Source organism: Microtus ochrogaster, linkage group LG5, assembly GCF_000317375.1.
Source record: "Microtus ochrogaster isolate Prairie Vole_2 linkage group LG5, MicOch1.0, whole genome shotgun sequence".
Lineage (NCBI taxonomy): Eukaryota > Metazoa > Chordata > Mammalia > Rodentia > Cricetidae > Microtus > Microtus ochrogaster.
The window spans coordinates 37644243-37661187 of NC_022031.1; the positions used below are offsets into that span (position 1 = coordinate 37644243).

At 52.0% G+C, this 16945-nt stretch overlaps 2 protein-coding genes across 7 annotated transcripts in view; both read right to left on the reverse strand.

The window, feature by feature from the left end:
* Nucleotides 1-8250, reverse strand: Myorg (myogenesis regulating glycosidase (putative)). 5 transcript variants are annotated; one of them, XM_013351900.2, is made up of 3 exons: nt 7466-8250; nt 4422-4466; nt 1-4291 (listed from the first exon to the last, which is right to left on the reverse strand). In XM_013351900.2, exon 3 carries the CDS (start codon nt 4228-4230, stop codon nt 2080-2082), a length of 2151 nt encoding a protein of 716 aa, XP_013207354.1. In that variant the 5' UTR covers nt 4231-4291; nt 4422-4466; nt 7466-8250; the 3' UTR covers nt 1-2079. The 5 variants fall into 5 exon arrangements, with proteins under 5 accessions (XP_013207354.1, XP_026642451.1, XP_013207355.1 ...); XM_026786650.1 differs by lacking the exon at nt 7466-8250 and adding an exon at nt 5806-5934; XM_013351901.2 differs by lacking the exon at nt 4422-4466.
* Nucleotides 8251-9245: 995 nt separating this feature from the next.
* Nucleotides 9246-16945, reverse strand: part of LG5H9orf24 (linkage group 5 C9orf24 homolog) — a 16622-nt gene continuing 8922 nt past the window's right edge. The window contains exons 2-7 of one of the 2 annotated variants that reach the window (XM_005362013.3): nt 15876-16020; nt 12330-12442; nt 11308-11383; nt 10874-11108; nt 9821-9907; nt 9303-9451 (exon numbers count right to left, since the gene is read on the reverse strand). In XM_005362013.3, coding sequence (XP_005362070.1) covers nt 9346-9451; nt 9821-9907; nt 10874-11108; nt 11308-11383; nt 12330-12442; nt 15876-16020 — 762 coding nt within the window. In that variant the 3' untranslated portion in view covers nt 9303-9345. Of the gene's footprint in view, nt 9452-9820; nt 9908-10873; nt 11109-11307; nt 11384-12329; nt 12443-15875; nt 16021-16945 lie in introns of both variants that reach the window. The other variant, XM_005362015.3, reaches the window with a different exon arrangement.

Genomic DNA, 16945 nt, shown 5'->3' on the forward strand with positions numbered 1-16945 from the left:
AAACAACAAGCACCACAAGAGCCATCTTTTATTGAGCACCTGCTTTGTGCCAGGCACTTTCTGTACATCTGTGCTTGTTACTAAAATGGCCTCGGAGGTAGGCATCTTCATCACTTTCACAGAGACTCAGCGGGGTTGAGCGTCTTATTCAAGGTCACCCAGCTGATTGGCAAATAAAGACCAACTGGGTAAGTAGCTCACTGGTAGAGAGCTTGCTTAGTATGCTTGGGGCTCCTGGTTCTGTCTTCAACACCGCCAATGAAAAGGGACAAAAGAATTGGCACTGGAGAAGGACGTCTGTGGGAACCCTGAAGCTCAGGGCTTCTCACCCAGGCACAGGCGCTGTTGTCAGAGCCACTGAGGTGGTCCTCGGGGTCCACCTTCTCTGGCAAGCCGCTCCCCCAGACTTAGCCAGAGTCAGGAAAACCTGACTGGAGTTGATCTTAGAACAGGAGAATTTCTGAGATGAAAGACCTTCCCGATACATGTGTTGGCAGGAGTCAGTGTAATGCCGTTCATGTGCCAAACACATCACGACCAGAGTAAGAACATGGTTCCCTTTAGGCCACACCTGAGCGTGTGTGCAGACTGAGACAGCTATGTAAATTTTTTTTTCTTCTTTGAAACAGGGTTTCTCTGTGTAGCCCTGGCTGTCCTGGAACTCATTCTGTAGAACAGGATGGCCTTGGGTTCACAGAGATCCACCTGCCTCTGCCTCCCGAGTACTGGGATTAAAGGCGTGTGCCACCACCCGGCTGGCAGGTAAGTAATTATTAAGGACTGTTTATTTCCTTTTACAACATGACCTACGGATTGAATTCAGGCTTGCCAGTAAGTGCCTTCACCTACCGGAGTCACCTCCTCAGGCCTGCTTTAGTGTTTTGAATCCTTAAACTTGGCTGGCGTCCTCTGAGGGAAACCATCTGGGAAGGGGCTAGCTCAGGAATCGAAGTCTTGAGTTTGCCCCTGGATCCTCTTATCCAGCCACAGGGATATTCCGTTCATTCTGTGGATTAGAGACCCACGGTGGCGCTCTCTCTCTCTCTCTCTCTCTCTCTCTCTCTCACACACACACACACACACACACGCACACACGCACACAGACAGACATAAGTATGTGTACACATACACATAGACACAGGTTCTTGAATTAAGGCATTGAATCCGGCCTGCATGGCCCTGCAAATCTGCCCACTAGGCACTTGCAGCCCAGGGCTGGGTCCAAAGTTGAGTTCAGAATATACACAAACAGGTTAGTGCAGTGTTGAGTCTGTTCACAGAGACAATTAGTTCAGGCTGAGCCCAGCTCTCCTGCTGCCTGGGAAGAGACTTTTTGCTTCCTTGTCAGCTGGCCAAACCAAACGTCGGTATCTTTTCTTCCCCAGATGGAGTAGGACCAAGTCAATCACTGTTCAGGTGTGTGTCAGCAGCTCAGGGCCTCGCTGCTGTAGTCAAGAAGATACACTTTCTTTTTTTGTTTTGTTTGTTTTTTTTTCCAAGACGGGGTTTCTCTGTGTAGCCCTGGCTTGTCCTGGAACTCATTCTGTAGAACAGGATGGCCTTTAACTAGGAGATCTGCCTACCTCTGCTTCCCAAGTGCCAGGATTAAAGGCAGGCGCCACCACCGCCCAGCTAAAGGTACACTTTCTAAATATGGTAGGTAACTATTTGGGAACTTTCGAAGAGAATCGGTTCCTCATCTCAGAGGACAAAGATGGCTACAAAGGCCAGGGGGAGAAGAGGTTTCTCTGTGTGCTTTTAAAACCAGACCCTGTGTAACAGAAAGAACAGACCTTTGTCCTGAGTTCTCTGGCCTCCGACCCAGGGAAGAGGTTTCTGAAGACTGGAGTCAATGTCGGGGTGGGGTGGGGCTGTTAGGATTGTGCACTGGGGCAGGGGGTTGGTTGTTCCAGCACTTCCAACTGTTGGCTGGAGCACTTTTAAGTCAGTGCCCACTTCCTAGGAGGAGCATAGGTGGGAACTTCCTGAGGGTGCACCACTTAGGTATGGTAAAGGATTAAAACTCTGCCTGAAGGCTGGGATTGCGGCTGTGGGATTCCTACTAGGTCTCGAAGTGGGTCAGGACGCCCAGGTGAAATATGCGACCTCATCCAGGTCAACCGGGTAATCCGTGAGCAGCACCGGCGTCTTGTCAAAAAGCTCACCCTTGTAGCTGCGCCACTTGCCGGCGGGCAGATAGACGTCACGCTCCTGCTTACCAGGTTCCAGCACCGGCGCCACCAGCAGCGTATCCCCGATAAGGAACTGCGAGTCGATGCGGTGAGCCGTTTCATCCCCCGGTGCGATCCACCACAGGGGGCGCACGATGGGGTCGCCAGTGTCGGTGACCTCACCAGCGAGCTCGAGCAGCAGTGGTGCCACGAGTGAGGCGCGCAGAGCGGCGAACTTGTGTGCGATGGCTACCACTTCTGCGTCGTACTGCCAGGGCGGGATTGAAAACTGCATGGCAGGCATGAAGGCCGCCACCTCCAGCCAGCGCACGTAGAGCTCGCGCTCCGGCCCCAGCCCATCCTGGCGGCCGGCTGTGCGCTCTGGCACCGCGTTACCACCCACCATATCGGGCAGGATGAACGGATAGCCCAGCATACTGACCGTGAGCACGGCAGGGATAAGAGAGCGCAGCCCCAGGTCGTAGCCCCATACCGAGTCGCGGTCCACCAGGCGGAAGAAACAGGAGATGTTTTGTGACTGGTACCCGACGCGGACCTCGGCTAGCGAGAAGAAGGGCAGCGCCATCTCGGTGTACCGTCTGCTCCACACACTGGGGTCGGGCAGAGGCCTGTAGGTGCTGAAGTCCCGGGGCAGGTAGCTGACCTCACCCGCGTCGAATTTAAAGGATTCCACGTTGTAGCGTGAGCGCAGACGCCGTAGATGTCCTTGGAACCAGTCTCGGGCCTCTGGGCGCGTGAAGTCCAGCACTGCGCCAATGCCGTTCCACCAGCGCACCAGCGCTGGCAGCCGGCCCGTGGGCTCGCGCACGAACAGCTCACGCTCCACGCCCTCGCCGAAGCGCGACGAGTTGTAGTTGACAAACGGATGCACCCAAAGTGTGACGCGGAAGCCAGCCTCTCGCAGGCGGTGGAACATGTCAGTGGCATTGGGGAACTTGCCCTCGTCGAAATCGAAGTCGCCATAGGCGGGTGTGTACATGTCATCGATTTCCAGGTGGCTGCTGTTGAAGCGGTGCTGACGGATCTGCTGGGCGAATTGCAGCACCTTGTTCTGGTCCACGGCGCGCCCATACAGCGCCCACGTGGACCAAATGGGGTCTCGGAAGGCCTCTGCTGCTGGTACCCTGGATGGCTTGTTGAAGTAACGCCGAACCATGTACTTATGGATGGAGGTGACATCTGAGCCCACGCACACGCGATAGCTAAGCTCTGGCGCTGCAGTACGGCCAGCTGGTGGCTTGTAAGACGTGTCATGGTAGCGTGCCTGCAGCCGCATCGAACGCTCCGTGCTGTTCCAACCCAGGTGGAAGGGCACGGAGTCATTAACTTTGATGGCGGCCGCGCGTGAAGATAACCAGTAGCGCTCGAGGATGCCTCCGAAGGCGGCGTCAGAAGAGTAGACGTCGCTCGTGACAAATGGCTGCGGCTCCTGCTGGCCATCCAGGCGGATAGGCCAGTGTTGCGTCCTCATCTCTGCGCCGCCATACCAGTGCGCCGCAGCATCTCCCAGAAACATGGCGTGCTCCACAGCACGCCCCGGTGTAGCTTCCTCCCAGCGCACACGGTAGCACATGACAGTGTCCTTGGGTTTTACAGTCTGGATGAAGAAGTACAACGGGCGCTCGTCGACTGTTCGGGAGCAACCAAGCCGGGCACCCTCCCGGCTACAGGAGTCCAGGTCCAGCTCACCTGAACGGAAGGCCAGGCGGAAGACTTGCTCACCCTTCTGGTTACGGATGGAGAAGCCGCCAGGATTGAGGTCCAGCAGCTCTGCGCGCAGGCGTTCGGCTTTGCGTAGCGAGGCGCTGTAGTAACACCAGGCCACAACCGCCGCCAGCACCAGCAGTAGTCCCAACACCGCCGAGCACAGCAGAGGCCTCAGTTCTTTGGTGGGCTTAGGTTTGGCAGGTGAAAAATTGTCAGGCAGGAAAGTGTACATGGCTGCTGCTGGGGTGACTTCGAGGCTTTTGGGGCCTGCGTTGCTACTAGGTCGGTGTCGCCGGTAGGCCTGGCTCTTCTCCCGAAGGTTCTGGGACATTAGTCCCCAGCTAAGGGAGGAACCACCGCACCAAGCCCATCTGAATCTGGCCTGCTGGAGTCTGCAAAGGGGAGAGAGAGGACACTGAGCTTTCTCTTCCAGCGTATTTCCATTTCTGCAGCTTAGTAGAGGGGCCTAAGAGCTTGACAAAGGCAAAGGCGGGGTCTTGTCCAGGACAGTTGGTGTCTTACCCTCTTTTCTCTCAGGCCCCACTGCTTGCCAAATCGGTGAGAACTCTGTGAACGGGGAGAACCGTGTGAATTGGAGCATGCTTCTTCTGCCTTTTCCCGGAGAAGCGAGGCTCTGTCCAGGATCACAGCGGAAGCAGGCAGCCCCTGAAGAAGGAGCACTCAAGAAGCCCTGGCTAAGAAGAGGGCCTGCTCTATCACATGAGAGGCCACGGTAAGAGGGGGCAGATGATCCAGCCAATCCCTTGAGACCTTTAACAGGGCAGCCAGTATGCTGGCTTCCCTGTCTCTAGGGAGGCAATGACAAGAGGGACAGGGACAGCTCTGTCATGGAATTTGATCTTGAGTCCAGCTAGATGGCTATCTGGAAATTAAAGAGAGCACTCAAAGCCACATTCAGTCACAGAGACTGGTTTGGAGGAGGGTGGGCCTGGGGTCCGGCATTAGGACTGGGGCAGGAGCTTGGCCAAGGATCTTGCTTCTCTGATCGGCCCCTCTTTGCCCACAAACTCTACCTGGCTCTAAGCCACTACCATCAAGCCCATTTCTCTGCTCATCTTTCCTCTCTGCTCCCAGGAGAGCAAGCAAGCTTTGTACTCAAGGCTCAAGACCTGATGGGGTTCCAGTTACATTTCTATGCAGTCCAGACGAGTGGCCCTGACTTTGGGTTCCTTCTGTCCTAACTTCTGTACAGCTGGAATTACAAGCATACATCACCGCATTTGAGCTCAGTTCCTTTCTGATTCCATGTCCAGCCAGGCCTATCCCAAGCCTACCAAGCTCATTCCCGAGCCTAAACCCTCAAGTCACCTCCTTTGGGAGATTTCAGCCATCTAGCCTGATAACCTCTTCCTTAGCCTATCAGCTCTTCAGGGAACAAGTACCCATCACCACACATAGAAATGTTCACATGAGAGATGGCTCGGTGGTTAAGAGCACTGACTGCTCTTCCAGAGGACCCGGGGTTCAATTCCCAGCACCCATATGGCAGCTCACAAACTGTCTGAAGATCCAGTTCCAGGGGATCTGACACCTTCACACCAATGCACGTAAAATAAAGTTAAACAAAAAATAAATGTTCACATGATATGTCTGCAGGAAAATTTAGGCTTGGGGGACAGTTTGTCTCACCCTTCTTCTAAGGCCACTAAGGCCACTAAGTCTTCCTGTCTCAACCCTCAAGGGCAGAGTCCAACAAAGAAGCAGCACCTGCTACATGCAAACACAGGCAGACAGACACACTACCAGCCAGAGGGTTGCTGAACTCCCCAGCTGGGGGGGGGGAGAGACTGGCAGATGGTAATTATCTGCTTCCCAGATGCCAATGTCTGTCTGTCTGTCTCCAGTGACTTCCAAGGGGAAAAACTATCCAGGCTCTTCTACTCACCCAGCTCTCCCAGGGGCAGGAAAGTACTTAACTTCCAGGGGACCCAGGGTTCGAATCCCACCACTCATACAGCTGCTCACGACTGTCTGTAACTCCAGTCCCAAGGGATCTGATGCCCTTTTCTGGCTTCTGCAAACATGGTGCACATACAGTCCGGCAAATATTCATACACACAAAATAAAAATAAACGAGTCTTAAAAAAAAGTCAGGTGCAGAGCAGAATGTTGACCCTGGAAGACAATGCTCAGTGTCGTTCTTCTCTTTTATCTTTTTCCTCTCTTTCATTTTTGTTTCTTTTGAGACAGGGTTTCTCTGCGTAACAGTCCTAGCTGTCCTGGAACTCTCTTTGTAGACCAGGCTGGCCTGAGAGATGCACCTGCCTCTGCCTTCCTCTGCTGGGATTACAATTTTTATCCCTCACAATCTTTCATCTCTCCAATCACTGCCCAACCCTAGCCTGGAAGAGCCTCTTATTTCCTCTCTGCCTACACAAGTTAGAGCGCCCTAGCCTCCCGGAGGGAGCACTGTTGATCCTCTCACAATGCTAAGTGGAACCAAGGCTACATTTTGGGTACTAAGGGATTAAAGGAGACGGGCTGGTGCGAAACAGGAAAGTCTCCCTCAACTTCAAAACATCCATATTAAGTTGGCCTTCTCTTATGACCCCTGGAGGCCTGAAAAGCTCACTTTGATGGCCTCAAAGGCCCTTTCAACACTTGGATTCCAAGAAACAATGTTTAGAATTATTAGGTTCTTTGATAAAGGAGCCCACAGATTTAAGTACCCACTTTGTTGGGGCCTCACTGTGTTCTTCCAGAGGAACCAGTAGTATCTGATACCATTAACACGGTGAGCTATTGTGTCCCTTTTACAGACGGGAAAACAGGGCTTGTGAGCAATCACCCAGATAACGACTTTCCTAGGATCCGAAATCCTGCCTCCACCTTCCATAATGAGAGATGGGCGTGGACCAGTGAGGCCGGTCTTCTCAAGGGCTGCTGTAGCTTCTGATTGCCGCAGGCAGATCAGGAAGATGTTAGGGGTGCGAAAGGGGCAATTTAATGGCATCTGGTATTGCAGCTGTCGGGGAGGAACTCTGTGGTTCCAGTCTTAGTGGCGTTCAAGACCCCTGTAATCTGTCGCGTCTGCCATCTGGCCGAACACAGGCTAAAGCTAGCAGGTGGGATGGGCCTCCCTATAGGCTCAGCCTAAGAAGCCTCTTCCCGCTCGCTTCACACTCAACCGCAGATTTGGCTGCAAGCCCCTAGCTTACAGTTTAAGGGCGAGGACCCAGCTCAGCCCAACTGAGCCACTTAAGGCCGAGTCCTTTGTCGGACACTATTGGGAGAGGAGTGGAAATGTCAAAGGTAATTCGATCCTGCCCATCTCCCTCCCCTGCTCAGGGACAGGATCCACAAGGATCAAGTGACTGCACTCCACACAGCCTGGAATACTTCACACCCACCCTTGGCGCCACACCCAACACGGCCCAAAGGGGCAGAGGAAGGTCAAAGGACCGGTCGCCCGCTGGGAACCGCTGGCCTAAGGAGGGGCTCAGGTGTCCAGGGTCGCTCTACCAACGAGAGAAAGTTCAGGAACTGTGCTCCTCAGGCAGCTCGGCACCCCTCGGCCTCAAAGTCTTCCCACTGGGCTCACTCACCGCACTGACCACCACACGTAAGAAGGGGAGAAGCGATCCACCGGCAGATTCTCTCCACGCTAGCAGAAGTTGAGCAGCCACAGACCCTGCGGGTTGCTGCTGGCTGGGCAATGTTGAGCCCCTCCTGCGCCCCGCCCTCGGGCTACCCGGCCACGCCCAGTCGTCCAATGTGGCTTCAGGCCTGGGACTCCAGCCCCACCCCTGTCTCCCGGCCCCTCCCCCCACAGTCTCTTGAAGCTCCGAGTGCCTTGCCGGAACTTTCTTCTCACCGCCCGAGCTCTGCCCTTTGGGCCCGCCTTTAGATTGGTGCCTCGGGTTCCACCTCCGCCTCAGGCACCGCCCAGCAATGAGCTGGCCACCCGCTAGCCTGATTTATCCCCAGGCCTTATGGGAGATGTAGTTCTAAAGGAAGAAGGAGTTGCTGAATGTTGGGGTTCTTGCAACTCCAGACTAGGCTTGCTATGTGTATGAGAGCATCTCAAGGTGAGGGGCAGAGGTAGCTGTGGTGGTTTGAGGATGACTCCCATAGGCTCAAATATTGTGACTGCATAGGTACCTTAGGTACCTAGGTACTGTTTGAAAGGATTACAAGGATTAGGGGGCATGACTTTGTTGGAGTAAGAACGGCCTTGTTGGCGGAAGTGTGCCACTCGGGGCGGGCTTTGAGGTTTCAAAAGCCCATTCCAAGCCCAGAGTCTTTCTGACGGTAGACCAGAAAGTCTCATCAGAACTCACAGCTACTTTTCCAGCGCCATGCCTGCCTGTTGCCATGCTCCCCACAATGATAATGGACTAACCTCTGAAACTGTAAGCAAGCCTCCAATTAAACGCTTTCTTTAATAAGAGTTGCTGTGGTCATGGTGTCTCTTCCCAGCAATAGAACAGTGACTAAGAGGTCCCTTTAAATTTGGGCAGATGGATACTTTAACGAACTAGTGCAGGGCAAGGGATGGGAAGCAGGCAAAGGCACTTGCCACCGTCAGCTGACCCAAGTTTGATCCCTGGAACCCACGGAGTGGAAGGAGAGAGCTGACTCCACACGGCACATATATAATAAGTGTAAAAACAGGTATCACAGTTCTGGGAGGACCTGTGCTCACACTGCTCACCACTAATGCCCCAGTCACAAGCTTCACAGGGGGAACTTGTAGACACAAGCAGCCCGTGTTCTAAGCCTTCAGTTCTCCCGGGACCAGACCAACTATGTCCCTGTTTCTGCTCAGTGTGTGACAATGCCCACTCTCTGACCCATAAAATGTAGCTCCTACTCTCATTGATAACCTTAGTTAGAAATGTCTGTGCTGGCTGGGAGATAATGGCACACTCCTTTAATACCGGCACTCAGGAGGATCTCCATGAGTTCAAGGCCAGTCTGGTCTATAAAGAGAGTTCCAGGACAGTTACACAGAGAAACCCTGCCCTGAAAAACAAAACAACACAAAAAGCTGGTGCTGTGCCCATACCCTTTTCCCTAAAGCAAGCAGTGGGACAAGAGAAGATTCTAGAACACCCCTTGTAGGACAGAGAAACGTGTTACAATGGGAAGTTTCTTGATCACGAGTCTTTCCAAAAATGATGTTCTGTAGCTCTTAGACTGGGCAGGGGAGGGTGGCAAAGGTGTCTTAGCAGAGAGAGCCTTTGGGAGGTGAACGGAGTCTGTTTATGGGTACATTGGGGGAAATGTCGGCTCAAGCTCTGAGGTGATGGGGAGGAGGACATCAGCAGGGTTACTTCTGTATCAGGAGGGCACTTAGGGGTGTCCTGAGGTGACTGGAAAGGGGGGGGGTTCACATCCAGATCTTTCTAGGTAAGGACACAGGAAGCAGTCTTTGCAGTGAAGAGTTTATTGCTCCACCCTCTTCCTTGACCTGGCCAAAGCTTTACCAGGAATGGTAGACAGGATAGGTCTCAGACACAAACTCAGGGTGGACAACATAGTTGTTTCTCTGGGAACCACCAGTTTTCTTGAAGTGGCTTGTGTCCCATCTGCAAGGAGAGACGAACCTGACTCCAATTCTCCATATTAACCTTATCTCAACATTTCACCTCTGGCCTCCGTTCTCCTGTTGATTTTCTGATATCCAAGACATACCTTCTCAACCTTGACTTTTATCCTTTATATAAAACCCTGAACCCAATTCCATTGACTTTAAGTCCACTGCCAACTCAAGCCCTCGTTGATGTCTTCTGGTCTCTCGCAACCGTTGACTTCCCCATGGCACTAGCGCCCCCTGGCGTTAATTTCCTGTCTGAGCACCTCAACATGCATTTCCCACCCCAACTTGTCTCCCCGCTCATCCCCCACCGCCACTAAAGGCACTGTCTCCAGCGTACAAGTGAATGCGCCAAACTTACTTAAGGTTGGGAAATGGGTAGTATGATGGCGGGGGAGTTGTAACAGCACATTGCATTCCGGGCCGGTGAACGTAGGGCGAGACACTCCTAGTGAAGGAAGAAAGAGGTCGGGCTTTTTGATATCCTCATAGCCCAGGATTCCAGACTAAGAACGTGGATACAGTATCAGTCCTGTGGTTCCTTCTTTGGCCCTTCATAAACCCATTACAGCAGGGCCTCTGAGAAGGCTCCGGGAAGTCCCCTCCGCACCAAGGCCTGGCTTTTGCTGCCAGGAGTCTGGAGAGGATCAGATACAGCCTTTGAGGATCCAGCACGCCCCCGCCCCTTCCGTGAGACCGCGAGTTCTTCAACTCAAGTAGGTAGCATTTCTAGGCCTTCTAGAGGCTGAGACGCTCCCCATACCCACACTCCTTCTGAGGGAAAAGATCCAGTTTTTGACAATGAATCAGGCTTGAGGAGGGGTAGGAGATCATCATAGAATTAGGGAGAGCGTTCGGGGCCTTTCTGTAAAGCTCTAAACAGTCACAGACTTGAAAGTTTCTCCCCAGACCCAACTGGTATTGTCTGCTGTGTCTGGATGCAGTGCTCCTCTGTGCGCTTAGCATTTAGCACTCAAGGAAGCCAGGAACCCTATGGGAAAGCAGTAACCACTTCCTTTCTCCCGATGATGAACCTGCCCCCTGCTGACGGTGCTCCCAGACCCAGGCTAGAACCTCTGCCTCCAGTCCCAGGAGTCCAATACGGGCCAGGGCCCATGAATGTGAACAAGATTGCGGCTGCTGTGAGGGCTTTGGAATCCTCTTAAACTGTTTTGCAGGATCTCGAGAGTACAAACACTTGTCAGGTTGACCTTGAGCACGCTAGGAAGGGACAGGATTGAGGACTTGGGGTAACCTTCACGCTGGTTTTCCGCCTTAGCTGTTCGCTTGTGCCCTGGGGATGGGGGCCTGGCGTGTTAACAACAGAGCCAGAATGAGGCAGAATGCGGGACTCTAGGGGGGCAGGGCTCGTTTGTGAGTGGAGCCCGGCCAAGGCGGGCGGATCCCTGCGAACCTTACAGTCGGCTCCTTGGAACACAAAGGCCGCAGGCGGCGTTCTCTGCTAGGCTCCCCGGTGGTGCAGTAGTCCATCCCGCGCAGACAGTAGTGGCGGCCAGAGCAAGGGCTTTGGTATCCTTGGAATGGCAGGCGGCCCGGCAGAGGGTCCACGCACCCACAGCGGGGCGCAATCTGTGGCAGAGTCCGGTTCCGGGACAGCGAATTCAGCATGTTCACTACTACCTCGCGCTCTGAACCCAGAGTCCAGGATATCCAAAGACAGGGTCAGAGGGACGGGGCGGGGGGGGGAGGAAAGCAGGATCAGAGTCCGAGGGAGAGACAAAACAGGGACAGACACACAACTACACCCTCTCTTGGTCCCCCATATCCCCTTCCTGCCATCTGGCTTTCTCCTTCGCACTCAGTAAGCCTGCCCAACCCGCCGTTTACCGTAGGCGTTGAGGCGCTCCGGCTTAGGAGGGTACTCCAACGGCATTCCTCGCACTACCGTCTCCATCCCGGCATCCTGGAAGCGGCACACAGTCTACCTTAAGCTCTGTCACGAGACAAGTTGCTTCTTTTTTTTTGGGGGGGGGGGCTGTCTTCCCTGAATGCCCGGCTGTCTTCAGGCGGTGCAGTCTCCCCTCCTCAGCAATTCCCCTATTCTTAGGGGTTGTTTGGAGTTGTTGCTGGGCAACGCATTTGCTCCGCCTACGCCGGCAGGGTGAAGGTGAGGAGGATGCTAGAACCAGAGTCAGGGGTGAGTGGTAGAGGTGCTTTTAGGCCTGGGACTCTGACAACTCTACTTTAACATTTGCCTGTATGCCCTCTGTGTCTGGGCGTCTCTATAATAGGGGGCTCTAGCTAATATTGCTTGTTCATCAGAATCTCTTGGGGGAACTTGAGGGGGGGAATCCGATTCATGAGAAAGTTCTCTTTCAAAAGGGTTCAGCCAGCTTTCAGCCTCCCATTAAACTGGGCTGCTCTGGATTTCAGTTTGCCTTACATGGCTTGAAACAGGCCTGGAGACTCCATTTTCTTCGAAGTCTCCTCTTGCTCTTGAGAGTCTTGGGAGTCTTTCTCCCATCCTTGTTCCCATCACAATGGAGGGGGAAAGCGGGGCAGGAAGGACCTACTTCATTACTGACTCGAGGGTAGCAATGGCGTCACAGTAGCCAGACCAGATGAGGCAGGGCTACTTGGCAAACTTCAAAAACGGTCAAGAAGTGCACAGTAACCATGCCGCCACCAAGCTGGGTCAGAGACTGGAACCCAGGGGTCTATCCCAGGCCAACTCCTGGCCGCCATTGTCAGCTAAAAAATAAAAACCCCAATTTTACTGATGGAGAAGAGTCTCCGCCGTGTGGAGATGGTGTGCGTGCGTGCGTGCGTGCATGCGTGCGTGCGTGTGTGCGTGCGTACGTGCGTGTGTGTCCCAGACCTCAGGTAGCTGTGGTCGGAACAGTAGGTACCTTAGGCAGTCGGGGGAGACAGGTGGTGTACTTGTCCCAGTAGTTGCTGTAAGGTCCTGTCCTCCATGTGCTGTAACGGTCATTGTCCAGGTAGCTTGAACAGCATTTGTCCTCTTCATCATAGGAGTGGAGGCGTCAGGGTTACTTCAGTCCACCCAGAGCCCGGGACCGTCTAGATGTTTCTGATCTCTCTCACAAAGCTGACCCTCACTGACCCGGGTTCCCAAGTCCAGACCTGCAGATCCCCTACCGATTGTTTATTCACTTTGGAGGCGGGATCTTACCAGGTAGCCTGGAGTTCTGTGTAGCTCAGGCTCCTTCCTCACCTTCCCTAGTCCTAGTGATGGGATTACAGGCCTGGAACATCATGCCACTGTCTACCATTTCTGTGCTTGGTTTGGTTTTTGCCATTGAGCTGCAGAAAATGTCTCACCTAAGGGACGCTCTCGAGCAAAGTACGTATCCATTGGGCTATAATCTTCCAGCCCGACTGCACCGTCTTTGAATCAGCCAGCCTGGAAACGCCCCCCCCCCCCCCTAGCATGTCCAGGTCCCAAGGTCTGCCTAGTCAACCTTAAAGCTACTTGAACTTCTTCCCTCCTCCTCTATGATCTCATTCCTTTATCCTTGTGTTGCCTTCCCCAGGAGACAAAAATAATGTCATGGTTAGAGGTGCACTGCGGTGCAGTGCCTGGCTTCAAGTTTCAGCGCGGCAGGGAAAAAAGGTGCAGGATTTGTTGTGAAGTCTAGATGAGTTAATCTATACAAAAGTTTTAGAAAAATGCTGAACATAGTGGCTCCTGCCTGTAGTTCTAACGGGCTGAGGCAGGAAAATTGCTTTGAGTTCAAGGCCAGCCTGGACTATATAATAATATCCTGATTAAAAACACCAAAACAAAGAGACAAAAAGCCCGGACGAACCCAGGCCTGAGGAGGTGGAGGCAGAAAGATCAAGAGTTTAAGGTCCTCCTGGGCTACAGATGGAGTTCAAGGTCAGCTCTGGGCTACCTGAGACCCTGTCTAAAGAAGAGCAGCGGGGAACGAGGAGGAGGAGGAGGAAAGAAGTAAATGAATGCTTGGCGCATAGAAAGCTGTCGGGGTTAGCCTACATGTCTCCTCGCTCCATCTTTGAAGTCCTACAACCTAACATCAGTGTAGAAGTTACGACCCTTTCCCCCCGAGCGAAATTTAAAACAAGATACTATTTATTCTAGTCCAAAACCTTTTAGTACTGCTTCATCTTTTAACCATGTCCTACAAGGCTCTCTATGGTCTGCCCCTGCAAGTCTGAAGGACAGAGACAGATGAGGGACAGGATGAATAAGAACTCTGGCCTGATGGTGCATTCCTGCAACCCCAGCGTTTGTGGGGCTTAGGTTGGAGGCTCACCAAGGGTTCGAGGCCAGCCTGGATAACACTGTATTTTAGGCTAGCCTGGGCTACAGAAGAACCAATGAGTAAAGGTATTTGCTACCAAGCCTGACAATCTGAGTTCAATCCCTGGGACTCATGTGGTAGAAAGACAGAACAGATTCCGCAAAGTTGACCTCTGACCTCTACATATGGACTGTGACGTGTCTTGTCCCCCATACACGCATATGAAACTGATATATGTAATAAAAATATTTTTAAAGACTGAGCATGGTGACACAGCTCGTAACCCTAGCACTCAGGAGGCAGAGGCAGGCAGATTGCTATGGGTTCCAGACCGCTTGGTCAACATATCCAGTTCTGCACCGGCCATGGGTACATAGTGGGACACTGCCTCAAAACCAAGCCAAACCAAACCAGAACCAAAACCAAAATTAACCAAACCCAAACCAAAATAACCCAAGCTCTAGAAAACCATTAAAGAAATTCAAGAAGAACAGCTGCCTGAGGGGAGGGAGGAGAGTGTTAAATTTTTTAAAAATATTTATTTATTTATTATGTATATAATATTCTGTCTGTCTGTATGCCTGCAGGCCAGAAGAGGGCATCAGACCCCATTATAGATGGTTGTAAGCCACCATGTGGTTGCTGGGAATTGAACTCAGGACCTTTGGAAGAGGAGGCAATGCTCTTAACCTCTGAGCCATTTCTCCAGCCCCTGAGAGTGTTAAATTTGCTCTTCTAAACCGGGGGATTTAACATACTGAGTTTGAGGTGTTTGAACATCCAGGTCAAAGTGCAAGAGAGTGGGATACTAATGAGATTTACAAGGACAGTAACTACAGCCATGGACCGGCAGCGGGTGTGAGCACTGACTGCTCTTTCAGAGGACCCAGGTTCAATTTCCAGCACCCGCATGGAAGCTTATACCTGTCTGTAACTCCAGTTCCAGGGGATCTAACACCCTCACACAGACATACATGCAGGCAAAACATCGATGCCCAGAAAATAAAAATAAATAAATCATTAAAAAAAAGTAATTAAAGCCATGTATGGATTACATAAAATGGGCTCAGGGGAGACAATGTGGGTAAAGGTGCTTGTACAGAAAGCCTGGTTTGAACTCCACCCCTGGAGCCCACTTAAAGGTGAGAACAGAATCCGGTTGCCCTGACCGCCAGATGTGCCGTGGCATATTTCTCCACTACCCCTGCCTGCAAGTCAAAGATGGCGGCTCTGGATAGCACCCCAAGGAAGCTCCCATTTCCACGCTGAGTGTGCTAGAGACAGGGAAGTTGAAGAAGGAGGTTATTTCAGGGAGAGCGTGGTCAGAAGAGTGGAATGCAGGACCCGTCTCAGAGGCTAAACCCTGAAGGTTCCCACGGGTGTGATAATCTCACACTCAAGTACAAGTTCAGTGTTCCAGGCTCCCAGCGTCAACTGGGAATTATCAATTTATCCAACAAAGCTTGGAAATAAATGTACCAATAAAGTCCCACGCTAGAGAGGGTACAGCTATGAAGAAGACAACATTTTGTCCTTTTGAAATAGACAGGGAGACAGATCCTAAACATGTAGCCAGGGGAGAAAGGTGTTTTTTTAAGAAACGATGTGAGTCTAGACTATGTCTCTGTGAAAGAGAAGAGCAAGATAAAAACTGTAGGCAGAAAGAAAATGCCCCGGGCTGTAGAGGGGCTGAGAGACAGACAGCTGGAGAAAGCCAATGGAGAAGGCTGATTAAGGGGATGGAAGAGACAGGACCTGAGGAGGCAAACCCTGTCCCCCCCTTGCTGGGGGTGAGGCCCCTGGCCTTGCCAATGATGTTTGTCTTTCCAATGGTATCTGGCCGTGTTCAAGTTGGTCTCAATCTGCTAGGCTCAAGTGATTGTCCTGCCTCAACCTCCTGCGTGCTGAGACCGGTACCTATTTGTCACCATGCCTGGCTAGATTCCAGCTCTATTTTGAGACTGCAAACTCCCAAAAAATATGGGTTTGAGTCTTCTCTAGGGTCAAGGACTGGACTAGGTGACGGTATCAGGGGGTTGATTAGGGAACTGGTCTAATTCATGAGTAAGAAGGTCAGGACGAAGATCAGGATCCAAACTGGGCTCAAGTTAAGGGTTATTGCCGGGGCAATGACCTAGGGTCAAAATTAGGAAGAGGTTGAAAGCCTACCTTCATCTTGAGAGAGCCAGTATTTCTCAGGCAAGTAAGGGTGGCCTGATATGGAGTTCTTATAGGTGTAGTCCTGCGTAGCACATTTGACCATCTTCTGAAGAGCCTCGGGATCCACATGGCGGTGCATAGTCTGAGTCAGACCCTGGCCGGAGGGAGAGAGGAGGAGACATGCAGAGAGATCCCAAGCCTTGGAACCTCACTGCAGTTAGAGCTAGCCTTTCCTGAAAAGTTCGGCCTGCCTGGATTCCCACCTACCCCCAATACAAGAGGGATGAATTCTAGTGTCTCACTAGCCCTCCTGCAGAGACCTATTTTTGTTTTAATTTTAATTTTCTTTCTTTTTTTTAAAAAAACTTATTTATTATTTCTTGTGCATTGGTGCCTTGCCTGCATATATGTGTGTATGAAGGTGTTGGACCCCCTGGAGTTGGAGTTATAGACAGTTGTGAGTTGCCATGTGGGTGCTGGGACTTGGACCCAGATCCTCTGGAAGAGCAGCCAGTGTTCTTAACTTCTGAGCCATCTCTCCAGCCCTTAATTTTAATTTTCTGGGTATGAGTGTTTTGCCTACACGTGTGTACACGCATCACATAATGCAGGGTCTGAAGAGGCCAAAAGAGGGCACCAGAACTCCAAGAACTGGAGTTACAGGCATTGGCGAGTCACCATGTGAGTGCTGGGAACAGAATATTTGCTCTGCAAGGGCAGCTGGCGTTCTTAACTGAGGAGCTGTTAACCTAGACGGAAGGCTGGCTTCCTGGGAACTGACTGCCCTATGCAGATTTCTGGGGCAGGGAGGACACCTAGCACCTTGAAGCCAAAGGATGGGTTTGGTGGGACACCTGCTTTAACGTTTAGCACCCTGTCTCTACAAGACCCAAACACTACTGTGGCTCTTTCTCTGACAATCTATGACCTTGAGACTCACTTTGTTTTGGTCATTATCTATCCTTGATAGTTTTTCCTGTTTTTCTGTTTGTCTTCTTCTTCTTCTTCTTCTTCTTCTTCTTCTTCTTCTTCTTCTTCTTCTTCTTCTTCTTCTTCTTCTTCTTCTTCTTCTTCTTCTT